This window comes from Dendrobates tinctorius, unplaced genomic scaffold (genome assembly GCF_039654945.1).
Source record: "Dendrobates tinctorius isolate UK_male_01 unplaced genomic scaffold, ASM3965494v1 ptg000232l, whole genome shotgun sequence".
In the NCBI taxonomy this organism is placed as follows: Eukaryota; Metazoa; Chordata; class Amphibia; order Anura; family Dendrobatidae; genus Dendrobates; species Dendrobates tinctorius.
In genome coordinates, this window is record NW_027361899.1 from 17,493,136 (window position 1) to 17,513,007 (window position 19,872).

Consider the following 19,872-nt stretch of genomic DNA (forward strand, 5'->3'; position numbering starts at 1 on the left):
TGACTGCACCAGCAGAATAGTGAGTGCAGCTCTGGAGTATAATACAGGATGTAACTCAGGATCAGTAATGTAATGTATGTACACAGTGACTGCACCAGCAGAATAGTGAGTGCAGCTCTGGGGTATAATACAGGAGGTAACTCAGGATCAGTAATGTATGTACACAGTGACTGCACCAGCAGAATAGTGAGTGCAGCTCTGGGGTATAATACAGGAGGTAACTCAGGATCAGTAATGTATGTACACAGTGACTGCACCAGCAGAATAGTGAGTGCCAAGCGTCACACACCCACCCCTGTATTATACTGCAGAGCACAGTATCCCAATAGGTAATTAAGTGATTTTCTTGCTCAGGGAACGGTCTGAAGAGCTCTTGAAGCCACGAGCCACCTATATATTAAGCGGAGGACAGTCAGTATACAGGTCATACGCAGGCAGAGGCTCGCCGATCGAGGCCTTCCAGGTGATCGCACATCCTCGGAGCTGAGCGACATCTTCCAGCAGATTTCCCGCCGCCGTCACTGCTGCAGACATATGACGTGGCACAGACGTGCAGACAGACACACGTCCCCAGCGCTTCTTCACAGAGTCATCAGCTTTTCAGGGCTGGGAATCTGCCCGACACGTACAGGGGTTTATATACACGAGTCACGCCGCTCATATTATGAGCGTTCAGCTCTTTGTAATCAGGTTTAATGGGGGTGATTATAAAGACATTAATGTAAAAAAAATAAAACAAGAACTCAAATATATTACAAAGTCTGTTATGACGCTTGGAAAAAGGGGAGGAAAAAAACCAAAATGGCCACATCCGGAAAAGGACAATGCTAATAAACTACAAGATCACACTTCATTTAGGGTTTAAGGATTATTAGGGCCCAGAGTCTGAGTCATCCAGAGCTTCCTGGTGCATGACTAAAATACCAGGGACTACAGTAAAAACAGACATCAGAAAGGAAAATAAAAAGATTTACCATCTGTTTGTGAGGCTTCTGCTCGGGGTTGGTCTTGGCCTCCCGGGCTTTATCAATGTCCTCTGCTGTAAGTCCACCGACAGAAGACGTAGGATCCTGGTGAAACGCCCTTTTCTGACCCGCAGCTGCAAGAGGTCCGGCGGAGTCTCTAAAATGACCAAGTAATGGCCCATTGTCCCGATCGGGGTCTGGACGGAAGGCGAGGACCTCCTGCCCTCGGCTGCTGACCTTTTCTGCACTGGGAATACTGGGTTCGTGGGTGCAAGTCCCATCAGAAGTTGGGGAGTATTCCATGCCAGCCATCTCCAAGACCGGCCCTTCAAAAGTGTCCATCCCTTCCTCCCCGGACAGGTTCTCCTGCTGCTTCCCCAATTCCTGAAACAGAAAAACCAATATGAAACGCAACAGTCGCTTCCTGACCAAGTTCCTGCGTCCCGGCAGGCGAGCGGAGGGGTCGCAACGTCAATCAATCACTTCCAATGCAGAAGTGAGCAGCTCTGGAGGACCCCTTTAAGGTTACTCATCCTGTCCCTCTCCACCGTACTTTGCACTGCAGTTCTGTTTAGAGACAGAGGAGCCAGGAAATTCTGCATCGATTACATAAAAAAACAAAATGTTCCCTGATTTTATTACCTGGACTTTCCCCATGGTGGAGCTGAAACGTTCCTCAGCTGCTACTTGCAAACTTCTTGCCAAGTTCACTGCATCCTTCCCCAGCATCGCCTGCTTCAGCTGCCCGGCCTGCACCTCCAGCACCGCCTTACCGAGCTTCGCCAGGCCTCTCATCACCATGATTGCATCCGCCGCCATGATGGCTGCTCACCGTGTCCTACACCTGCAGAGAGATCTCACATCAGAGCGAGACCGTGCAGTCTCCATATTGTTATTATCACCGCCCGCAAAACCCCAGCAACGCCGAGCAGCGCAGCCCGCAAAACCCCAGCAACGCCAAGCAGCCCGCAAAACCCCAGCAACGCAGCCCGCAAAACCCCAGCAACGCCGCCCGCAAAACCCCAGCAACGCCGAGCAGCGCAGCCCGCAAAACTAACACTGGGGTGGAAGAAAAAAAAAAAAAAAAAAACCAGTATGAAGAGTCACACTGACTGTCCCCTGCAGCTGCTCTTTACTCCCTCTCCCATCCTAAGGGTATGTGCACACCCTGCGGATTCTGCTGCGTTTCCGCAGCGTTTTTGGCTCTGCAGAAACGCAGCAGATTTTGCTGCGTTGTACAGTACCTTTATTTCCTATGGAAATAAAAAAAAGCTGTGCACATGCTGCGTTTTTTTCCGCGCGGTTTTGCTGCGGTTTACAATCCGCAGCATGTCAATTGTTTGGTGCAGAAACGCTGCGGTTTTACACCTCATCCATTATGAGGTGTAAAACCGCAGGGCAAAACCGCAGAAAAAACGCAGATAATCTGCAGAAAAACTGCAGCACTTTGTCCTGCGGATTTCCTGCGGTTTTCTGTACAAAATCCGCAGAGACTAAAAACTACGTGTGCACATACCCTGAAATAGTCTTCTATCATGGGAAACCCCCAGTGACAATGTATGGAGCAGTGGATGCTATAAATAGTAGAACTTCATTTTGGGAAAATCCCTTTTACTGTTGAGTTCCGAACAAGGACGGACCATGGAATAGATATAGAACTGTCAAAATGGTACAAGGAGCCGCACGTCACCCTTCACATTGCTGAAGATAATATACATGCCGATCTAGGCTGCTGACCATTTGAATATTTTCTGCAGCGTGAAAATTTACTAAAACTACACAAAGGATTTTCTATGTGTGAAGTCAAAAGGTTTTATAAGACGGCTTTACAGGTTCAAGCACTAAATATCTGACAATTCTACAGTCACCACTAGGGGGAGCCAAGTGCATACAGTGAATACAGGAATCACAGCATGTAGCCCACCGGCATCATATCAGAGGGGGGGCAAAGAAAAAAAGGAATTGCACAGTCTATTTGCTGGCACCATTCCTACACCCGCTCCTATGGAATACCATGTATTTATAGCTTCTCTACAAGGAGAGGCGAGGGTTCCCCACTCTGATGCAATCCATACATAACAGGGGCGGGGGCTGGGAGACAAATACAAGTTGCACGTTTCAGATAAGCAACTTGTGTTTCAGAGGGGGTTTTTTTTTTTTTTGTTTTTTTTTTTATAAATACTTGTGAGACTGTTGAGTTGGCGCCATCTCAAGGTATTTGTGATAGCAAAATTCTGGCAAAAAAAAAAAAAAAAAAGCGCATTTTAGATATAGAGACCCCAAAAAGGGGCCAAAGACCAATGGTGCAATTGAAAGTCAAGTGACCTAGGGGTTTGGTTGGGGTGGGGTGTCTGAAATTTTTAGGGTCGGGATTTAGGCAAGAACGCAGTGTGATCAGGACCCCAAGGCCAGAAATTACGACCCTTTTATGTTTTTTAAATCCACATTATGCCAGTTTTTCCTGCGCCATGGATGAGGGGGGCCGACTCCACGCTACTGTACTGTCGCCGGTCTATTGAATGAGCAGCCTTGGAGGAAGTTTAGTACATATTTAATAACTTTCCCATTCTTTTGCAGATTTGGCTGCGGACACTTTCACACCTTTGCACTGATGAGAACATGGGATATTTTGTCCACCATGTGCCGTTATGGCACAAGACTGTACAAACCTGGCCTCCTGATTTACCCGATCTCTTTAGGCATAAGAGCCACTACTGCCCCCACAGAGGCAGCAGAGATCCCCCTGACCGTGCCCCCCAGCACAGACCTTACCCAGCCTCTTCTCCCCGCAGCTCCGCCGGCCTCGATCCCGAGAGTTCTCCCCAGGAAGATCCGATAAATCCCTGGGCCTGGAGCCGCCGGACACCGGTGACGTCAGCGAGAGAGGCAGCCCAGGCACCATAATCCGGCTTCCATTAATCACCCTCACATCAGACTGGAGCTGGAACTTGCTCCAACATGAGCCCATTTTTTGCTGGAAAACTGGGTGACAACCAAAACATCTGCTCAGATGCCACCCAGCTTTCCAGGAGTCCAGAGGGACACATCCGGCCATGGCTGAAAGAAAGCAGCGGGTCAGACTAGAGAAATAGGACGACTGGAGTCTCGTGCAGCTGGTACCAACACAGCACATTACTCTGCACTGGAGCTGTGGACAGAAGACGGCAACAGATTTTTTTTTAATTGCAAAGTTGCCTTAAAATAAATGCAGTCAGCCATCTCCCGGGGAGAAGTTTTTCTGGTGTAATGTAAGAAGGAAGCAGTCTACCTTCTACAAGATGTGCGCGCCCCGCTGATACGGCCCAGTCAGACGGCGTTCCTAACCCCACAGTAAACCCAACATTCTGTCCAGGAGTTGGCACCAGATGTCCCAGTGTCACACCCGGGGATATACAGACCTGCAGGGGCCACATGCCGCGCTCCCGGGAGATACAGATGTGGGCTGGAATGTGCATTTCCCCAGAGCTCAGACTTTCCGCTGCCGATGGGACGTGCAGGGGGCCGACGGGGAGTCACTTCAGGTAACTTGGTCTACTAGGGGCTGAAACATGAGAAGTCTGTAAACTGTACAGCGTTCCCTGCACATGTGGAGGGGGCTCCAAAGATTATGCTTAACAGGAGTGGAATAAAAACATTCTGTGCAAAGGAATCTCTTAAAGGCGTCCTTACACCAGTTTGAGCAAGTTGAAAACTTTCCCCTCAGCATGATGTTGACCAATATTAAGCTGGAGTCGTCATACAAGGGGGGGGGGGGGAAATACATTCAGAAGAACCCGCTTTCACCTGTGAGATGTAATGTAAATGGCCCCATCTGCAGAGCTGAGCCATTACAAACACTTCCAGCTTTCCTCACAGCAGTCAGTGTGGTGGTGGAAGGGGAGTAGACAAGCTACATGTCATTACAAACATGTCTGCAGCTCTACTCACAGTGCTGTCGGCGCTGAGGATACTCCCCTCAATCCAGAACACAGACTGCACTGAGAAGAAAGCTGGAGGTGTTTGTAATCACTCAGCTCTGCTCTATATTACTCTATAGCTGCAGAGATCATGGCTGTTTTTATTTTTCCTGCAGAGAAGAAAAAAAAAAAAAAAAAGTAAACAACCCCAGAGGTGAATTTCTGCCAACGTCACACTGGGCTTATAGCAGATGTAACATCCAATCAGGAGCCTGCTTTCCAGAACAAAAAGAAAAAGGTTGTGGAGACCTTAAATTGCACCTCTACTTTCACTCAAAGCTGGAACAAGTATTGTTTTGCTGCCCTCATAAGCTTGAACAAGGAAAAACTATTTTTTTTGTTTGCACATGCCAGTCTAATATGTCCAGGAACTATCCTAACGTTAATGTATCCACTTTAAGGGGACACAGCTCTTCAGGATTCTGCCAGCACTATGGGTGCTAGAACTTCATTTCATTCAATTCCCAGTATGCATTTCACCCGTCATTCAAAGGCTTGCATGATCTTTTGGTTAATCCTGTAGGCCATTTGGCAGACACGAAAAAGTAGAGGGCCACAGAAGCAGTCCCCACACAGAACCACAGACCCTGCCCGTCCTCAGCCACCACTAGAGGGAGCTCAGGGGCTTTCTGCCTACAGATCATACACTGAACTGGCAGAACCCATCATGTCATTCTTATGGCTACTTTTCTCAAAAACTAAGACAAAAATTCAGAAACACCCCCCGATGTAAAGAAGCAATAATTGTCAATGTTCTTTTATAAAGAACCTCTAAATCACACAATGACTAATACTGAAGGCATCTTTACAAAACAACCACCTGTTACAAACTCAACCTACCAAAGTCCTTGGAAGCATTCCCAAAAGTGGCACCGTTCCATTAAAGTAAATCATTGCAACCCCCACCCCCCTCGCTGACCTTGGGCGAAGGAGGCAGCAGCCGCTCACATCGCACCGTATTCCCAGCTAGGAAATAAAACGCACTTTGATTGTGACAAGAGAACGCAGCGGTCAGTAAAGAGACGCTCCAGCCCGAGTCTAACCATTCTGCTTGCTGCCAGTGAATGGAAACAGACTGACCAATCATCCGACCTCGGGGCCCCAGCGCTAATCCAATGGATGACGGGGCCAGTTTCACAACTTTGTGCTGCACTATTCAATAATCATTGGTGCGGTGTCTTCAATCTCAGGATTAGTGGTGGGACCCCCTGTGATGAGAATACCCCTGCTAAGGCCAGGTAGGATCCAGACCTGCGCCATAAATGCCCAAGGAGGGAAGGAGCCAAAAAAACCTTCAGATCTCTCCAGCAAGGGGCACAACAGAAGTTCTCCGCAGGTGATACAAAGGTCTGGTTAATGGCAAATTGCTCCGTAGGCGGCGAGCGTGGATGTCAGGTCACTAACGAAGGCGGATGCCGAGGATATTAAGGGAAGGTAATCAACAGAACACAATGCGGCCGGCCCAGGGTGTCACTACCTACATCAAAAGTGTGTCGAGGTGCAAGAGGGGTCCATCAAATACAGAGATTCACACCAAAGTGTGGGGACACTGCACAAGGAAAAATAAATTTACACCTTCTGTAACCATCTGGGTCATTCCTGACCGCACCATTTGTGATCTGTCATCCAAAGACGTATACAGCCAGGGATGAAGGATGTGGAGGGGCACCAAACTATTTTCTAACACGTTCCAATAAAAAACGCTTTGTGCGCATATGTAACATGCAGCAAGTGAGACAACTCCGCCAGAGTAACCGAGGATTCAAAAACATGGCCGCTTTGCTCCAGAAATGGCGCCATCCGCCCAGGAGGTTAAGCATGGTACTACAACTCCAATCATTCACTTCATCTGAGCCATAACAGCAACACCTGACACAATCCTATATAGAAAAGTATTACCACTTTCTAAATAATAAAAGGATGTGTTTCTCTAGTCTCAGACAATCCCTTTAAGCTTCTGCACAAGGGCTTAATAAACATAAGGCAAGTCTGTGCAGTCAGTCTCCTATACAGCAGACAGAGCCACATGGCCAGCGGTGCACAATGCAAATGCTGCAATAAGATAGAAAAAGAAAGAAGCCAAAATGTTTACTAGGAAACACAAAAGTTACAAAAGCAATACTGCAGGGGGCGCTGCAAGGAGTTACAGGAGACTGAGCAAAATCAAGCTAAAATGACTATATGGCAGAAATCCTGGGAATCCTGATCTCTAGTGGGATCTGCTTTCCTAGAGGAGATCACCAGCTACTGTACAAAATGCTACAGGACAGGCAAGTCTGGAGAAATGACCCTTGTCCAGAAGGAGAACTGCCCGCACCTCTCCCGCAGTAAATAATTAAAAAACAAAACTCATGCCCCGGTAATCCTGTTAAGCGGCTTTACATCAAGCAAAGTCAGATTATTCGGGAATTATACAATTACAGGCTATTTAAAGGACTTGTCGCATAAAAGGAAAAAGAGAAAAGCACGAAATACAAGATACATTTTGGGGCCCGAACATAGAAGGGCCAGCATCCGGACATCATTAGGAGACAAGCCACCCCGATGTGATCATCCAGCAGTTGTGCAACTACAAATCCCAGAAGGTCAAAATGGAGATGCGCGCTGGGACTTGTAGTGTCAGGAAAGCAGGAATAAAGTGGACGTCATCAACCACATCCAGTTAGTGTACACAAAGTGACAAGATGTCGGCCATATCTGCATTTATCAAGTTTTCCTACAGTGAGGAGCGGAGCCGTGTAATAAGAGTTCTACAAGAGATCCTGGACTTATACTGTGACAAAGAAAAAGTACTGTCATATCTCTGACCATGTGTGTCAGCATGCGACGACTTCTATTTATTCCAAAAGTGTAAGAAACTGAACTGACCGATGTAAGATGTGTCAGCCAAACGAGACAGCTATTCCTGTAGTCTATCTAATCTTGTACATAGGAGCAGTATTATAGTTATATTCTTGTACATAGGGACAGTATTATAGTAGTTATATTCTTGTACATAGGAGCAGTATTATAGTAGTTATATTCTTGTACATAGGGGCAGTATTATAGTAGTTATATTCTTGTATATAGGGGCAGTATTATAGTAGTTATATTCTTGTACATAGGGGGCAGTATTATAGTAGTTATATTCTTGTACATAGGGGCAGTATTATAGTAGTTATATTCTTGTACATAGGATCAGTATTATAGTAGTTATATTCTTGTACATAGGATCAGTATTATAGTAGTTATATTCTTGTACATAGGGGCAGTATTATAGTAGTTATATTCTTGTACATAGGGGCAGTATTATAGTAGTTATATTCTTGTACATAGGGGCAGTATTATAGTAGTTATATTCTTGTACATAGGATCAGTATTATAGTAGTTATATTCTTGTACATAGGGGGCAGTATTATAGTTATATTCTTGTACATAGGGGCAGTATTATAGTAGTTATATTCTTGTACATAGGATCAGTATTATAGTAGTTATATTCTTGTACATAGGGGGCAGTATTATAGTTATATTCTTGTACATAGGGGCAGTATTATAGTAGTTATATTCTTGTACATAGGAGCAGTATTATAGTAGTTACAGTTGTGGCCAAAAGTATTGACACCCCTGCAATTTTGTCAGATAATACTCAGTTTCTTCCTGAAAATGATTGCAAACAAATTCTTTGGTATTATTATCTTCATTTAATTTGTCTTAAATGAAAAAACACAAAAAGAATTGTCCTAAAGCCAAATTGGATATAATTCCACACCAAACAAAAAAGAGGGTGGACAAAAGTATTGGCACTGTTCGAAAAATCATGTGATGCTTCTCTAATTTGTGTAATTAACAGCACCTGTAACTTACCTGTGGCACCTAACAGGTGTTGGCAATAACTAAATCACACTTGCAGCCAGTTGACATTGATTAAAGTTGACTCAACCTCTGTCCTGTGTCCTTGTGTGTACCACATTGAGCATGGAGAAAAGAAAGAAGACCAAAGAACTGTCTGAGGACTTGAGAAACCAAATTGTGAGGAAGCATGAGCAATCTCAAGGCTACAAGTCCATCTACAAAGACCTGAATGTTCCTGTGTCTACCGTGCGCAGTGTCATCAAGAAGTGTAAAGCCCATGACACTGTGGCTAACCTCCCTAGATGTGGACGGAAAAGAAAAATTGACAAGAGATTTCAACGCAAGATTGTGCGGATGTTGGATAAAGAACCTCGACTAACATCCAAACAAGTTCAAGCTGCCCTGCAGTCCGAGGGTACAACAGTGTCAACCCGTACTATCCGTCGGCGTCTGAATGAAAAGGGACTGTATGGTAGGAGAGCCAGGAAGACCCCACTTCTTACCCCGAGACATAAAAAAGCCAGGCTGGAGTTTGACAAAACTTACCTGAAAAAGCCTAAAACGTTTTGGAAGAATGTTCTCTGGTCAGATGAGACAAACGTAGAGCTTTTTGGGCAAAGGCATCAACATAGTTTACAGGAGAAAAAAAAAGTGGCATTCAAAGAAAAAAAAACAGTCCCTACAGTCAAACATGGCGGAGGTTCCCTGATGTTTTGAGGTTGCTTTGCTGCCTCTGGCACTGGACTGCTTGGCCATGTGCATAGCATTATGAAGTCTGAAGACTACCAACAAATTTGGAGCATAATGTAGGGCCCAGTGTGAGAAAGCTGGGTCTCCCTCAGAGGTCATGGGTCTTCCAGCAGGACAATGACCCAAAACACACTTCAAAAAGCACTAGAAAATGGTTTGAGAGAAAGCACTGGAGACTTCTAAAGGTGGCCAGCAATGAGTCCAGACCTGAATCCCATAGAACACCTGTGGAGAGATCTAACAATGGCAGTTTGGAGAAGGCACCCTTCTAATATCAGGGACCTCGAGCAGTTTGCCAAAGAAGAAAGGTCTAAAATTCCAGCAGAGGATTGTAAGAAACTCATTGATGGTTACCGGAAGCGGTTGGTCGCAGTTATTTTGGCTAAAGGTTGTGCAACCAAGTATTAGGCTGAGGGTGCAAATACTTTTGTCTGGCCCATTTTTGGAGTTGTGTGTGAAATGATCAATGTTTTGCTTCATTCTCATTTGTGTTTTTTCATTTAAGACAAATTAAATGAAGATAATACCAAAGAATTTGTGTTTGCAATCATTTTCAGGAAGAAACTGATTATCTGACAAAATTGCAGGGGTGTCAATACTTTTGGCCACAGCTGTATATTCTTGTACATAGGAGCAGTATTATAGTAGTTATATTCCTGTACAGAGGGGCAGTATTATAGTAGTTATATTCTTGTACATAGGGGGCAATATTATAGTAGTTATATTCCTGTACATATAGTGATTACCATTAGAAATAAAACGGTCATGTTACTTTTTGGGACATCATCTAGTTCCTGGTGCACACATTGTGACACACACTTCTCTATAACGTCTCATCCAAACAAGCAGAGACATTTAGAAGCTGAACAGGCATTGCGCCAACAACAATACTGACTTGGAAGACAGATCCAGCAGAAGCCAGAGAGTGGAACAACAAGGGGCAGACCTTCCAAGGGTGCAGGGGGTAAAAGAGAGGAAATATCACTGCTGCCAAACACTCACCTCCCCATGGCCGGAATCTCCCTGAGCTGAAGTAAATGGACAGAAGCTACAAAGAGCAGAACTGACATACTTAAGTCCCACAGACCGAATCCTACCTAGAAACAACGTATCACACGCCTTGTATAACACAAGGGGGGCGCTACCACCAGACTGCAAGCCTAGGATCAGCAATATGAACCTTAGTTTACATGCATTATGTCCCCCCGCCGGCTGTAAATATCAGGGCAGTTATGCAATATAGCTGACTTCCTCTTAGCGGAGATCTCCTCCTTCCTTACAATTTCTTTTGACTTTTCTACTTGAAAAAGGATGAGCTACTGAAGGCAAGGTAACAAAAAGAAAGCAATAATTATTAGCTCTGAACTTAGCAACCCAACTGCCTAAAACGAGACGTAACGAAATTGCAATTGGCCATGACCTGCCGCCCTCCCCCAACCCATAGAAAACATTAAAGGTTACAACACATGGACGATAACCAGATCGTTCTGGCTGCGCCTGTTTTAAAATGACCAGTTATAAGATCTCTGCTTGCGTTCTGTGAATGGGAACATTCTTGTTTACAGACAAAAGATGGAATCCCTGCAAATATGCAAAAAATAAATAAACACAAGAGCTCAAGTCTTACAAGTCCTCTTTGTTTGCTACAATGTATCAGTGCAGGATCGACTCTTTAGGACACATTATTGGATACAAATGTAACAAATCCCCAGAGTGTGAAATATTAGGTCTGTTCAGGTTTTCAGTGACCAATAACAAGCTGAAAATGGCAAATTAAAGCAAAGTTATATTCTGCAACACTTAGAAAGAAACGTGAAATACAGGAAAGATTGGAGCAAATGAATTATTACTGAAAAAACAAAAAAAACCTGACAGTTGTGGAATGAGAAGCGAGCACAAAGCCTGCAGGGTAATTCAGCAACTCTTCCCAAAATGATCTCTCATCTTTCAGGTGTTTCACGCCCAGTGTTAAGGATTTCTATGCGGCGCTCACAATCTGCTCCACTTTTCCCCTGAGCTCCATATAAATAAGGTCACGCTGCCAAGGTCAAAGCGACTGGGCATTCAACAGGTGGAACAGTGCAGCTGGCACACGGTGGCTTCGCCATAAGCAACACCCCCTCCTCTCTGCCATGATACCGTCATCTATATTCACCTACAGTAGCGAAAAGGAAGGATCTGCAGCAGAAAGTCCCAGGGCATCAGACAATGGAGTGTCCTAGATTCACAGTCCTCCCTCCGGCTGATGGGGTCTGTGCCAAGTCAGAGGAAAAACTTCCTGGCGGCCAAACCCTGTGCAACCAACTTATACCAGAGGAAACAACAACACAAAAGCCACCTAAAACTAATCTATAGTGACTGGCAATAATATAAATGCCTCCCAGCAGGATGGCTTACGGGGAGGTGCAAGAAAATGCAATAAAAAGGAACAGAGGCCGAGTGCATAGTATAAGGTGGAAATCCAGTCCGATAGGGAGGTGATTTATATTCAACCCATATCACTAGCCTGCAGAGGTTGCAAAACTACAAATCTTATTATGCAGCATGCAACAGAGCTGGAAATCACAGCACAAATAGGTATAGATCGTGCAAAGATAAAAAACGGGAACATGCATTTGAGCCATTCATGTTGGGCTTTGTTCATGGGGTCATTTGGACGTTGCACCTGAAATTAATAAGTGATCTGTTAGATCAGGCATGCAATTGGAAGCAGAGGGAACCTATTGATTATGGGGTCAACTTGATGCCAGGTTTGTTTGGTTTTTTAACAGAAAAGAAAAGAGTATAAAGTTCAACATATAGATGAACCAAAAAAAGAGCACAGACAGATTCCATAATCAGTTGTGTAACTGATGGAAAAGATCACTTGTTCCTGAAAGCGAACAGACAAATAATCTTTATTTTTATATAGCGCTAACATATTCCGCAGCGCTTTACAGTTTTGCACACATCATCATCATCACTGTCCCCGAAGGGGCTCACAATCTAAATTCCCCATCAGTATGTCTTTGCAATGCGGGAGGAAACCGGAGTATCCGGAGGAAACCCACGCAAACACGGGGAGAACATACAAACTCCTTGCAGATGTTGTCCTTGGTGGGATTCGAACCCAGGACTCCACCACTAACCACTGAGTCACCATGCTGCCCCAACACGTGTACAGACGCCTAATCCACAGTGCCTGGTGCTGGAGGTGTTTACAGTCTATTACTGGACATGTGAACACGGCCTTAGTGCCATCTCCTAGAATGGATTCAGCAATCTGTTTTGGATTCAGCAAAAAAAAAGTTGTGCAGATAAACGGCTATTTCGTGTATTTTTTTCCTTCTATAGCTTACAACGAGAAGAGTGGGGGCTTTCATGTTATAGTATGCTATGTTCACACGTCCATCCAGTAATCTTCTATTAGAACGGATCCAGCAGCAATCCATTGCCAAAAAATAAAAATAGATTACAAATGGATCAGTTTGGTGTTTTTTTACATTGAAGTCTATAGAAAACAGATCCATTAATTAGCCGTACGTTTTCTTCTATTTGCAACTGATCCAGTAAGTAAAATATATTAATAACTAGTTGAAGAGCCCGGCGCTGCCCGGGCATAGTAACTAACTGTGGTTAGTTATAGCAAATTATAATTATCCTCCATCCCATAGTCCCGTGCCCATATACCCATCATACATATCCTCCATCCCATAGTCCCATGCCCATATACCCATCATACATATCCTCCATCCCATAGTCCCGTGCCCATATACCCATCATACATATCCACGATCCCATAGGCCCGTGCCCATATACCCATCATACATATTCTCCATCCCATAGTCGAGTGTCCATATACCCATCATACATATCCTCCATCCCATAGTCGAGTGTCCATATACCCATCATACATATCCTCCATCCCATAGTCGAGTGTCCATATACCCATCATACATATCCTCCATCCCATAGTCCCGTGCCCATCATACATATTCTCCATCCCATAGTCCAGTGTCCATATACCCATCATACATATCCTCCATCCCATAGTCCCGTGCCCATATACCCATCATACATATCCTCCATCCCATAGTCCCGTACCCATATACCCATCATACATATCCTCCATCCCATAGTCCCGTGCCCATATACCCATCATACATATCCTCCATCCCATAGTCCCGTGCCCATATACCCATCATACATATCCTCCATCCCATAGTCCCGTGCCCATATACCCATCATACATATCCTCCATCCCATAGTCCCGTGCCCATATACCCATCATACATATCCTCCATCCCATAGTCCCGTGCCCATATACCCATCATACATATCCTCCATCCCATAGTCCCGTGCCCATATACCCGTCATACATATCCTCCATCCCATAGTTCCGTGCCCATATACCCGTCATACATATCCTCCATCCCATAGTTCCGTGCCCATATACCCATCATACATATCCTCCATCCCATAGTCCAGTGTCCATATACCCATCATACATATCCTCCATCCCATAGTCCAGTGTCCATATACCCATCATACATATCCTCCATCCCATAGTCCCGTGCCCATATACCATCATACATATCCTCCATCCCATAGTCCCGTGCCCATATACCCATCATACATATCCTCCATCCCATAGTCCAGTGTCCATATACCCATCATACATATCCTCCATCCCATAGTCCCGTGCCCATATACCATCATACATATCCTCCATCCCATAGTCCCGTGCCCATATACCCATCATACATATCCTCCATCCCATAGTCCCGTGCCCATATACCCATCATACATATCCTCCATCCCATAGTCCAGTGTCCATATACCCATCATACATATCCTCCATCCCATAGTCCAGTGTCCATATACCCATCATACATATCCTCCATCCCATAGTCCCGTGCCCATATACCCATCATACATATCCTCCATCCCATAGTCCCGTGCCCATATACCCGTCACACATCCTCCATCCCATAGTCAACCATTATGACATCACAATGAGGGGCGGGGCTTGATACACACACACACTTTTTCCCCATTATGTAGATAGGGGCAAAATTGTTTGGTGAATTGGAACACGCGGGGTTAAAATTTCGCCTCACAACATAGCTTAGGACGCTCTCGGGGTCCAGACGTGTGACTGTGCCACATTTTGTGGCTGTAGCTGCGACGCTGCGGATGCCTATCCCGGACACACACACTGAGCTTTCTCTATTAGATTGATGGTTTGTGAAGCTGCAGCAATGCTGAGTGCAGGATCAGCTCCTGCTGCACAGTATCACTGCAGACGTGTGCTGCCGCTTCTACCACACCCCATCCCTCCAGATGGCAGCAGCACCCATGTGGTCAGCACCAGAGGCCACAACACTACAAGTCCCAGCACAGCGGGCAGCCAAGGCATGCTGGGAGCTGCAGTTGTAGCGCAGCCGCACTGCCTCCTCCTCCCCAGCACAGCACGTACCCCGGCACCGGCCCTGCCGTCTCCAGCCTCCGCTCTTCTCCCGTCCCAGTCTCTGACACGCGGTGCTCAGTGTTTACCAGCCGTCCTCCCAAGTCCTCCACAGCGGCCCCGCCCCCTACCTCTTCGCATTCACTTTAAGCAATCCTATTGGTCGCCAAAAAGTCTAAACTGAAAACCGATTGGTCAATTCTATTGTCAGTCACGGAGCGTGCGTGCTCAAAGCGTGTGCACGGAGGCTCAGCCAATCAGAAGCTCCGGTGTCAGCAAAATGGGCGTGTCAGGCGGGAGAGCAATAACAAGTATGTCAGCCAATTAGAAGGCGGACATTCTATAACACCCCAGGTGTTCGCTTAAAGTTGTCAGCCCTTTGCATATAAGGCCTGAGAGTTGCCAGCCAGCGCGGGGTGCGGACTGCGGAGTCTGACTCATGAAAACTGTGTGAACTAAGCGTGTCTTTGTTGCCTGTAGTAACCAATCACAGTGCAGCTTTCATTTCTAAAGTTGCTGTGGTAAAATGAAAGCTGCGCTGTGATTGGTTGCTATAGGCAACAGAGTTTTCTGTTAGATATAATTAACGAAGAACGAACAGACGCTAATGGCCGACTAATTTGTTGACACCGTCTCCTAAGTCTGAGGAACTTTTTAGATTTGCGCTGAGGTGAATGTGTGAGGCTTGTTGTGTGCAGAATTTTTTCGAGTTTATGTATTAATTAAAATGCAGTTTATATATAGAAACATTATTATATTTTTTAACAAGTAATTTCATGCGGAGTGACTAGTTGAATTATTGAGGTGTAGGCCTAGGACAGGTGAGGTGTGAGCCTAGGACAGGGGAGGAGCTGGACTAAGGTGAGGGGCGGGTGTAGGACAGATGAGGAGGGGGCCTAGGACAGGTAAGGAGCAGGACTAGTGCAGGTGAGGAGTGGACTTAGGACAGGTGAAGGGCAGGACTAGGACAGTTGAGGGTGGGCCTAGGACAGGTGATGAGCAGCAATGACAGGTGATGGTCGGGCTTAAGAAAGGTGAGGGGCAGGAGTAGGACAGATGAGGGGGCCTAGGACTAGGGAGGGACAGACTTAGAACAGGTGAGGGGGCGGACCTAGGACAGGTGAGAAGAACCTAGGACAGGTGAGGGGGCGGACCTAGGACAGGTGAGAAGAACCTAGGACAGGTGAGAAGGACCTAGGACAGGTGAGAAGAACCTAGGACAGGTGAGAAGGACCTAGGACAGGTGAGAAGGACCTAGGACAGGTGAGAAGAACCTAGGACAGGTGAGAAGAACCTAGGACAGGTGAGAAGAACCTAGGACAGGTGAGGGGGCGGACCTAGGACAGGTGAGAAGAACCTAGGACAGGTGAGAAGGACCTAGGACAGGTGAGAAGAACCTAGGACAGGTGAGAAGGACCTAGGACAGGTGAGAAGAACCTAGGACAGGTGAGAAGAACCTAGGACAGGTGAGAAGGACCTAGGACAGGTGAGAAGAACCTAGGACAGGTGAGAAGAACCTAGGACAGGTGAGGGGGCGGACCTAGGACAGGTGAGTAGAACCTAGGACAGGTGAGAAGGACCTAGGACAGGTGAGAAGAACCTAGGACAGGTGAGAAGGACCTAGGACAGGTGAGAAGAACCTAGGACAGGTGAGAAGAACCTAGGACAGGTGAGGGGGCGGACCTAGGACAGGTGAGAAGGACCTAGGACAGGTGAGAAGAACCTAGGACAGGTGAGAAGAACCTAGGACAGGTGAGAAGGACCTAGGACAGGTGAGAAGAACCTAGGACAGGTGAGGGGGCGGACCTAGGACAGGTGAGTAGAACCTAGGACAGGTGAGAAGGACCTAGGACAGATGAGAAGGACCTAGGACTAGTCAGGGACGGGCTTAGAACAGGTGAGGGGGCGGACCTAGGAGAGGTGAGATGTGGGCCTAGGAAAGGTGAGGAGTTGGCCTAGGACACATGAAGGGGAGGCCCTAGGACAGGTGAGGAAGGAGTCTAGCACAGGTGAGGGTCGGGACTAGGACAGGTGAGGAGTGGGGCTTATGACAGATGACTTGCCAGCCTAAACAGGAGAGAAACCGGCCTTGGTCTGATGAGGGGTGGACCTAGGACAAGAAAGGTTGGCATAGGACACATGAAGGGGCGAGCCTAGAACAGGGGAGTAGAATCTTTTATTTTTGAAGATGAGGCTACACGGGGGGCTTTATATTATCATATGGGGCACAGAGAGGGCAGTATATCGCTGATGTAGAAATCTTATACGGACTCCTTTGGTCAGGAGCGCACCATTCCATAGCCTCCCGGCTTCCTGCGCCCCTTATGATTGACAGTATACGGCTGCACCGTTAGCCCAAGCTGTGCTGTCTAATGCTGCGAACAGAGCAGCGCTAGCAAGCTCTATAGCAAAGAGTCTACAAATGCGCGCTCCTTGCTTAATAGACTGCGCGCCGGAGAGAGGTTTTGAAAAGAGGCGAAGAGGTAAATTGTTTTGTTGCTGGTTTCTACAACCACTTTGCATTTTTACCCATTTATGATGATGAGAAAACCTCTTTAATTTTCGGCTTGCAATTATCCGGTCATTGCTGTATATGCGAGCGCTATTTGGGCATGGCCTGTCGGTATTATTTTTCTCTTATATTGCAGTATTCATGGTAATATTGGCCTCGGTATAGTCGTGTTTGGTAATGATCAGTGTGGTGGCGCTATGTTGCGGTATTATTTACCTCTACATAACGGTATTATTGGTAACATTGGTCCTGGTATAAGGATTTTGTTCATGTGATCAGTCTTAATATGGTGCTTTCTTTTAATTTCTCACTGTGAGATCTCTGCTGTCAGTGAATGATAAAAGCCTTGTTTATATCGAAAGGCTTAAAACCTGTCCTGGCTTAATATGTCTCACATAGGTACAGACTGGGGCTGAAATTCAGCCCTGGCATTTGAAATCACACCGGCCCATGCTGTCCCCGTCCCCCAAGCACCAAATGGGATATATTACTAATATTACACTGCATGGAGAAAAGCAAGATTTACTACAAGACCAATATTTCTAATGATAACTCCGTCACAACTCTTACTATGGGGGTCTTGAGAACACCGATTCTGTTAACAACATAGCAGACAAGGTGGCCCACGACCAGACAGACCCTTCTGGCATTTGCCAGAATTGCCAGATGACCAGTCCGGCCCTGCTCATAGCTGAGGGTTTGCTACAATTACATCCAGTCCAGGCGATAATTTTAGCAAATGCAGATGGGAAGTTTTTTGTTTTTGCAGTCTCCGCTGCGTCTCGTGGTAGATAAGTGATAGCGGGGACGTGGCACACAAGATAATGCCGAGCACCACCTTGTGCTAATATTATGACGGCTCATGTATCGGAGCGAGGGCCGGGAACTAGCACAGCAGGTTGTACGAAGAAGTTTGTTTACTTAAGACATTTTTCACAGATTTTTTTCTTCTTTTTAACATTTTGTTTTTGCCAAAGATAACTTGAGAGTCCACATTTAGGCTTTCTTTTTCTAATTTTCCTGCTTATGCACTTTGGATTAAGATATGTTCACACAGCGCTTTTTTTATAGCATTTTTTTTCCCTAATGCAAAATCTTAGCAGGAAAAATGCTGCATTTTTGCATGATTTTTTAAGCATTCAATTGAATGGTAAAAAATAACCAAAAGGCAGACACCCTCCCTTATTGACACCTCTCCATTATTATTCAAGCAAAAAAGGAAGCACACTGTAGCGCCATAACATGCAAATATGAAAAATGAATTGCATTACTGCATTAGAAATATGAAAAATTGAGAAAGTTTAGCGCATAAAATGGCCAAGTTATGTGTACCTGGATGCCACATTAAGGCATTTCTCGTTTTCCAGGTCCCTGTCTATGCCAGTCCTCACTAAGACTGAAGTCTCCATCTGAATGGGAACCTATGAAAAATCCTCTGTTAGGACTGAATCTATATCTCTGTGGAGGGGTTTTATGCCTTAACGTGGCTTCCAGGTACACATAACTTGGCCATTTTATGCGCTAAGCTTTCTCAATTTTTCATATTTCTAATGCAGTAATTCAATTCATTTTTCATTTTTCATATTTGCATGTTATGGCGCTACAGTGTGCTTCCTTTTTTGCTTGAATGTATATGAGTTGGTGACTCTAGGTTAAGCACCTGTTCACACTATGCTTGGATGTGACGGTCAGTTTTTGAAATTTGACCTCTCCATTATTAATCAGGCTTAATGTCACCTTACAATACCAAGGTTACATTAACCCTTTATTACCTCATATGCCACCGCTACACAGCAGTGGGAAGAGAGCGGGTAAGTGCCGGAATTGGCGCATCTTCCAGATGCTCCTTTTCTGGGGTGGCTGGGGGCAGATTTTTTTTAGCTAGGGGGGGCCAAAAACAATGGTCCCTCCCTAGGTTATTCATTTCTGCCCTCAGTCACTAACTTGCCCTCTCTATTGGAGAAAATTGCGCATGAGCCCACAACAGTTTTTTCCTTGAATTAATCCTTTAATTTAACACCTACAGCTCCAAAATTTAACACACAAACACTACTAACATTACTAGTGAGGGACATATATAAATCTAACGGATATGCAATGGTTTACTGTATGTAACCCATGTCTCATGTCCTGTCGGGTTCTGTAAAGATTTTACAGATGCCGACAATTGATTTTTCACCTATTCTGCTATCTAGATCTCTATGAAATATATATAAATATTTATACTGTATATGTTTTCACAAATGTTTGAGGCTATTGACCCATTATATGTCCATTTTGCAAGCCGGCGAGATCGTACGGATGCCATACGGATGCTTAGATGCGAGAAAATTGCTTCCTCACATTGCCAATGGAGGATATACGGATCACTGTTCAGGGAACATTTCTGCGTATTTCGTCCGTAAAAAACGG

The 19,872-nt window shown here is 45.5% G+C and overlaps 1 protein-coding gene across 1 annotated transcript in view; it reads right to left on the reverse strand.

Moving 5' to 3' along the window:
• Nucleotides 1–15,116, reverse strand: part of COQ8A (coenzyme Q8A) — a 29,149-nt gene extending 14,033 nt beyond the window's left edge. Inside the window, exons 1-3 of the mRNA XM_073556379.1 lie at nucleotides 14,961–15,116; nucleotides 1,608–1,809; nucleotides 975–1,349 (exon numbers count right to left, since the gene is read on the reverse strand). Coding sequence (XP_073412480.1) covers nucleotides 975–1,349; nucleotides 1,608–1,784 — 552 coding nt within the window. The 5' untranslated portion in view covers nucleotides 1,785–1,809; nucleotides 14,961–15,116. The remainder of the gene's footprint in view (nucleotides 1–974; nucleotides 1,350–1,607; nucleotides 1,810–14,960) is intronic.
• Nucleotides 15,117–19,872: the final 4,756 nt, after the last annotated feature.